The following is a 6,707-nucleotide window of genomic DNA, read 5'->3' as shown; positions in this document are numbered from 1 at the left end:
GGGCAGATCAGATCCCCGGGGCAGATCCGACCCCGTCGAACCAGCCAGAGGCGCGCCCCATGAAGTCCGCCCCACGCCCCGCCGGTCCTTGCAACCCACCCCCACCCGCCGGGCCCCCCAGGACAAGAAGACCGAGATCTACAAGCGCATCGTGGAGGAGACCGCAGAGGCGCGCCCCGGGGTGCTGGAGCTCATGGACGAGGCCCTGGCCCGCGACGACATTGCGCTGTGCATCTGCTCCGCGGCCACCAAGGCCGGGTTTGAGAAGGTGGGGGCTGCGATCAGGCTTGCAGATGGTGGCGGCGTGCAGCGCTTGTGCTTTCAAGCCAATCAGGATGCAATTTTTTAATCCTGGGTTTCAATGGTGCCATCTCGGCAGTTCAGACATGAAGGGTTCTAGGTTTCGGCGTTGTCTGGCTGCATTGAGCTGCCAGACGACGCATGATTGCAGAGCTGGGGTCCCATTGTCGGCCCGGTCAGCCGGTCGGTCGGTCGACGCCCAGCAATGGCGCGGAGCTTTCAAGGGCCGAGCTATGGGGTCGCAAGGGGTGGTTGACCACTGCGACCCTCCTTGTGGAGCATGGGTGCATCCATGCGACGCTGGACGGGCTCGCCAGCGGCTTGCTACCCACCTCACTCCCGACCTAACACGCGGCCGATCCCCGTGCCCCCAGGTGACCAACTCCATCGTGAAGCCGGAGCGCCTGGCCAGGTTTGACCTCATCCTGGCGGGGGATGACGTGAAGAACAAGAAGCCTGACCCTGGTGGGTGCAAGGAGGGGGGAAGACTGACAAACTACGTGTGTTGGCTTGCAAGCTTTTTGTGCGTGCGCACGTGCGCGCGTGCGTGCGTGTGTGTGTGTGTGTGTGTTCGTGCGTGCGTGCGTGCGCGCGTGTGTGTGTGTGTGTATGTGTGTGTGTCGGACTCATGAGCTTTGCTGCTGCAGTCACAGGGGCACCATTGGACCGCTTGCTGTCCCCAACCCTGCCTCCTGGTGCCCTCACGCTGCACCTGCACCCTTGCATACCCCACGCCCCTCCCCCCAATTCGCAACCTCCCCGTCGATCTCGTGTTTTGTGCAGAGATCTACAACACGGCGCGCGAGCGGCTGGGCATCCCTGCTGAGCGCTGCCTCGTCATCGAGGACTCCATGGTGCGCCCAACCCCGCGGTGCACCCTGGCAGCACGCCTCCCGCCCCTCCCCCTCCAGGGGCCTTCCCCTTTCAATCCAACTCACCCAGCTCGACGGCTCCGCTCCAGCCCTGCTCAGCAGCCCGAACCTGCACACTGTTTTTTTCAAGTTAATGTGTTTCTAACTTGGCGTGCTGTCATGCGCAGCACAGTGTGCGCAACTCACAGTCGCAGCCGGCTTCTGGGGCAACAGGCTCGTGCTCGCCGCTGCTAAGCAATCGCACTGCCCTGTCCTCGCGCGTGACCCTGCAAGCCGCCCTCGATGCCTTCTGCAACCGCCGCAGGTCGGCCTGCGCGCCGCGCGGGGCGCCGGCATGCACTGCGTCATCACGCCCACCTCGAGCACCGAGGACCAGCCGTTCTGCGAGGAGGGCGCCGCCGCGGTGGTGTCAGTGCTGGCGGGCAAGACCTTCCGCGTGGTGGGCGGGCTGGCGGGGGTTGTGGCCGGGCCGGTGGGCGCGATTGTGTGTGCCAATCAGGGTGCATGGAGGGCGTTGCCCGCGGCTGTTCCTTCCTCGCTGGCCAGCGGACAGTTGACCCGGCTGCTCGCCGCGAGCCGCCGCGGGTGTGTCCGCACGTGTCATGTCTCCCGGTATCGTCGGCTGTTCACCACGCACAGCAAGCCTGGCGCATCACGGAAAGCGTACACGCGGCTCTGCAATTTATCATATTCTCACTGCCTGCAAACACCCGCTGTTGTTGGAGCGCCGTGCAAGTCGTCAATTTGTATCTACATCTTGGAACTCCCCCGTCTTCCAACACCAAACTTGGCAGATTCCCTCCTTTGACCTTGTATTTTTACCCTCGTTTGCCCCCTTGCAGCGCCTGGACGACCTCTTCTCTGCATGCCCCAACGGCAGCGGCGACACCGTCGTCAACCTCCAGGTGCGGCTGCTAGGGGATGACTCTTGGCTGATACCAGGCCGCCGCTGCATGCGCGGCGCCGCGGAACAGGCAAGGCAGGATAGGCAGGCGCGAGCCTCTCAGCTGCAATGTGGCTGATACAACTCACTGCCACAGCCATAGCATGCATTTTGCATTCCTGGCTTGTCACGTAACTTGGCCCAGCTGTAACCCACCATGTCTTCACTCTCATCACAGGGCATGGCCAACATGGAGGGCAACGAGTGCGTCGTGCAGTGGAGCGCCGCCACGCCCGCTACTGCTGCCGCTTGACGCAAGGAACGTGCCTTTGTTTTGAGTTTTCAGTGGGGGGCGTTGTTCGTCGGCGCTGTACATATGGACTGTGGACTGCTGCGATGTTCCAAGCTGGCGGCATGTCGTCCCATGGCAGCCACATTCTGTTGTTTCTTGAGGCCCGCTCATTGACTACGTCCAGGGGTTATCAACAACGATAATCAAACCTTGGCCCACCCAACCGGCGCTTTTGTGCTAATGTTGGTGGCTGCAAACTTCAGCCCTGAAAAAGCACCTTTTTTCCCCGCAGTTGTAATCAAATAAGCAATCATTTAGCGTAATCGTCGAGTGCAGCCTTGCTGCAGCTTCTCAGCCGCATCCGCTGTGCGCGTGCGTGCGTGCATGCGTGCAAGCTCACGCGCGCACATGTGTGTGTTCGTGTGCGGGCGTGTGTGCGCGTGTGTGCACTTGTCTATCTGGTTTTTTGTATGGGTGTGTGAGGGAAAAAAGTCACGCCAGCTTCTCAGGAGAAATATTGCTGTGGTGAGGTGTTGGCATGGGAGAGCCACAACCGCACGCAAACGTACTAGGGCAGGCTGGCGCCCTTCTGTGTAGCTCCTCCTATTGGCGGCACTTGGAGGCACATGAGGCTTGCGGCAGTTTTCACGGCTCAGAATCCACGTTTGCGTTGAAGACAGTGTATACGGCTCAAATACCATCTTGACACACGCGTATACACATAAAGCCATGGAAGAGAGTCTGTTCCGACAGCTCTACTCGCGCAACGAGCCTGGCCTCGCAAGGCTGCCGGGGTGAGCCTGCTCTGTCCGTGAGCATGTACAGGTGTACAACATGTAATTAACACCCAATATCCTACCATGTAAACCCCACAGCCCCCCTGTCTTGATCCCGCCCCCAACAGCGCGCTGCACATGCCGCCCATTTGTACCGTATATACAGTACATGTGCACTCGCGCGCCTCTTTGCTCAACTGCGCCGCCGCGCAGGTCGTACTTCCGCGAGAGGCTCGAGCTCATGAAGGGCAGTCTGGATGGTTCAGCCTACGTCGGGAGCATGGTGCTGCCAGACGGGAGGGCGGTCGTCGTCAAGGGCTTCAAGAAGGACGGCGCTGCATGCTGGGCTGACCTGTCGATGGTGGGTGGGTCACCACGGGGGCAGGGGCAGGGGCAGGAGACACGGCAGGCTGGGGCGACTGTGCAGTACCCCAGCCAGATTCAAAGCCGGGGCCAAGCGGATCAAGCACAGTGAAGGCGAGAGGCTGCGCCGCCCGTGCGCTCAGGCGCGCCAGCAGGTCCGCGCACGGGACGAGCGGCGGGGCGCGGCACCCGGCAGCTGCCTCGCCTGCGCCGGTGACAATGGCCGGCATGTAGCCATCAAGCGAACACATCCTGCCGCCCCGCCCGCAGCCGGCCCCCTAGGCAACCATGACCCCGTGGCCCCCTGCCCCACCCCCCCTGCCCCACAACAGGCCAAGGCCGAGATTGACGCCCACGAGGAGCTGGGCCCACGCCTGCTGTACCCCTTCCATGTGCCGCGCCTGCTGGCCGTCTGCGAGGACAACAAGACCGCTCACCTGGTGTTCGAGCACGGCGGCCGGCCGTTCAGGCAGGCATGCCGGGAGCTCAGCCCGGCGGAGGTCCTGGAGGTGTGCCGCGCCGTCGTGAGGGACGTCGCGCCGCTGCTGGTCCTGCTGCATGACGAGGTGCGTCGCGACAGGGAGGGGACAGCGAGGGAGGGAACAGCAAGGGGACAGGGACGAGACAGGGTTCGGACGGGGAGGGGACGGGGAGGGGAAGGGGGAGGCACATCAGTTGGGTGGAAAGACCGGGGCCGAAACCGGCTCGCGAAGGGCCCACCGGGATAACGAGCCCTGTTTTAAATAATGCTAGTTGTGGGCTGTCCGCGCGAGTCGCCTGCCGTCCTAGTCACTCTGCACTGCACCAGCTTGCATGGGCGTGCACTACCCAGCCCCTCTGTCAACCGCGGCACATTTGCCACCTCGCTGTGGGGGCCCCGTCGTCCCCGACCCAGCGCCCCCCTGGCATGTTTCCCTTGCTGTTCTAAACCCTACGTGAACTCTCAACTTCTAAACCCTAAACTCTGAAACCTGGTTCCTGTCCCGACTCACTCCCCCTGCCATCCCCGGTATCTCGACCCACCCCCTATGATCCACCCAGGGCTGGTGCTACAGCGACCTCAAGAGCGACCAGCTGCTGCTGCGCCGGCGCCCCGACGGCGGCTGGGTCGTGCCGCTCATCGACTTTGGCGGGCTGCGGCGCACGCACAGCTCCAGCGCGGCCGCCTTCACGGCCAAGTGGGCGGCGCCCGAGGCCGGGCCCGCGGTGCTGCGCCAGCTGTATGGTATGGAGCAGGACTCGTGCGCGCTTGCCGCGGTCATGGGCCCGGCCTATGACACCTGGGCCCTTGGCGCCATCCTGGCAGAGGCGCTGGCCGGCGCCCACCCCTGGGACGTGCCCGCGCCCCGTGACGGCGGCGACGGCGACAACGATGATGAGTACGAGGCGGCGGTGGTGCGCCGCATCATGGACGACCCCCTGGCCTACCGGCGCGCGCCCGCCGTGCACGGCGCGCCGGCCTGCCTGCGCGACTTCCTTGACGGCGCGCTGGAACCCGACCCGGCGGCGCGCGCCACGTGCCTGGAGCTCTGCTTCAGCGAATTTGGGGAGGCCGCGGGCGCGCTCGACCCGCTCGACTGGGTCCCGCAAGTGCGCGAGGCGCTCCCGCTGATGACGGCGTTGGCGGAGCGGCGGGGCGCGCGCGGGACCGAGGCGCTCGCGGCCGCGGCGGCCGCGCACGCCGCGGAGGTGGCGGCGCTGTCTGCGGGCGCGGCGGGGCGCGAGGCGGCGCTTCAGGGGCGCGTGGCCGTGCTGGAGGCCGCGGCGCGGGAGGCTGCTGCGTGGGAGCAGCTCAAGGACAAGGCGGCGACGGCCGCGGCGGCAACGCACGCGGCACTGGTGGACGAGAACGCAGTTTTGAAGGCGCAGGTGGCGGCGCTGCAGGCGCGGCTGGCCGAGCTCAAGGGCGCCGGCAGGGCGGCGGTTGCGGCGGCCGCGGCAACCTCGGGGACCAGCGGCAGCTGGGGCGGCAGCGTGCGCGGCGCCAGCCGCACTAGCAGCGTCTGCAGCGGCGACGATGGCGGGCTCTGTGCAGAGCTCCTGGTATTGCGGCCGGCATCGCCGCGGCTCAGCCTGGATGGCGGATCTGAGGTTGAGGCGGAGCAGGAGCAGAAAGACAAGAAAGAGAGCTGCACCATGGCGCCCGGCACTGTGGCCGAGGCGGTGACAAAGGCAGCCGCTGAGGGCTGCGGGGAGTTGCACACCGCCAGCCGCGCCAGCAGCCGAAGCGTCAGCCCCAGCACTTCGCAGTTTGCTGAGACGCCCGCAGATACCGACACTGAGGCCGGCTGTGGCAGCTGCACCGGTACCAGCATCGCCGCGCCTGTGGTAGGTGCCATGAAGCCCTGTGTTATCGCGCGCGTGGCCGCGGCCTGCAGCACCACTGACAGCGACAGGGCCAGCACGCGTGGCGACGCGTTCGCGTCGCTCGACGCCGCTTCTGGCTGCGAGGCGGACGCGGCGGCTGTGATTGCTGTTGTCTCACTCAACAGCAGCAACGACGGGGCCAGCAGCAAGAAGCTTCAGCCCAAGAGTGGCGGCGCCAAGCACCCCTACGTCGGCCTTGGCCGCTGCGACGTGCGCACGCCCGTGGAGCGCGTGCAGGGCGCGGCCCACAAGCTGCGCAAGGAGGCCGGCAAGGCGGCGGCGCTCTTCAAAGGCCTGCTGTGCGTCCGCGCGCACGCAGGACGCTGACGCCCCCGCCACGAGCTCCTTCAAGACTCGGCCTGACTGCTGTTCTTGCCTCGAATAAACTTTTACTCACTTTATGGAGCAATGCTAGAGGGCATAATCTTCCCCTCTTATCACACTGCAGCACTGGTGTTCGTTTCTGGACAACTGCTGGTCTGATTGAATCCGCTGGCAGCCACGCGACCCGCAGCAATCTGGTGCTGCCGCGCCCTGTTTCGCGGCACCGCGCAACCTTGGGCTCCTTGTGCGATGCTCCATGGCTGTTGGGGCGCACGCTCCCTTGCTTCCTTTTCTATCCACCCTGCTGCGTCAGTCTGAGGCGCTATTGTCCATCCCTTGTGCAGAGCTTGGTGTTGGCCTCATTTTTCCCCGAGGGCATGCGTGCCGGGGACCTCTCGATCATTTGGGCTGGAGCCTGCTGGAGGGCAGCCGCAGCAGGGAGTTGGGGCAGAGCCGCTGCCAAGCGCGGCTCAGCCCCCGTTACATTTTGGCGCATTGACCTTGGGCCGAGCGCGTGCTGCCCTGACACT

The 6,707-nt window shown here is 65.1% G+C and overlaps 2 protein-coding genes across 2 annotated transcripts; both read left to right on the top strand.

Annotated features, from left to right (window-relative positions):
- Window positions 1-193: 193 nt before the first annotated feature.
- Window positions 194-2,368, top strand: MNEG_11929 (Protein cbbY; the record flags this gene model as incomplete). The annotated part of the gene is made up of 6 exons (XM_014039600.1): window positions 194-268; window positions 675-765; window positions 1,084-1,154; window positions 1,477-1,644; window positions 2,015-2,077; window positions 2,294-2,368. 6 exons carry the CDS (start codon window positions 194-196, stop codon window positions 2,366-2,368), a joined length of 543 nt encoding a protein of 180 aa, XP_013895054.1.
- Window positions 2,369-3,076: 708 nt separating this feature from the next.
- MNEG_11928 (hypothetical protein) lies at window positions 3,077-6,180 on the top strand (the record flags this gene model as incomplete). Its single annotated transcript, XM_014039599.1, has 4 exons — window positions 3,077-3,141; window positions 3,337-3,484; window positions 3,819-4,052; window positions 4,528-6,180. 4 exons carry the CDS (start codon window positions 3,077-3,079, stop codon window positions 6,178-6,180), a joined length of 2,100 nt encoding a protein of 699 aa, XP_013895053.1.
- Window positions 6,181-6,707: the final 527 nt, after the last annotated feature.

This window comes from Monoraphidium neglectum, assembly GCF_000611645.1.
Source record: "Monoraphidium neglectum strain SAG 48.87 unplaced genomic scaffold scaffold02973, whole genome shotgun sequence".
Lineage (NCBI taxonomy): Eukaryota > Viridiplantae > Chlorophyta > Chlorophyceae > Sphaeropleales > Selenastraceae > Monoraphidium > Monoraphidium neglectum.
Note: the sequence above shows the minus strand (reverse complement) of the source record. Positions and strands in the feature narration are given on the sequence as shown.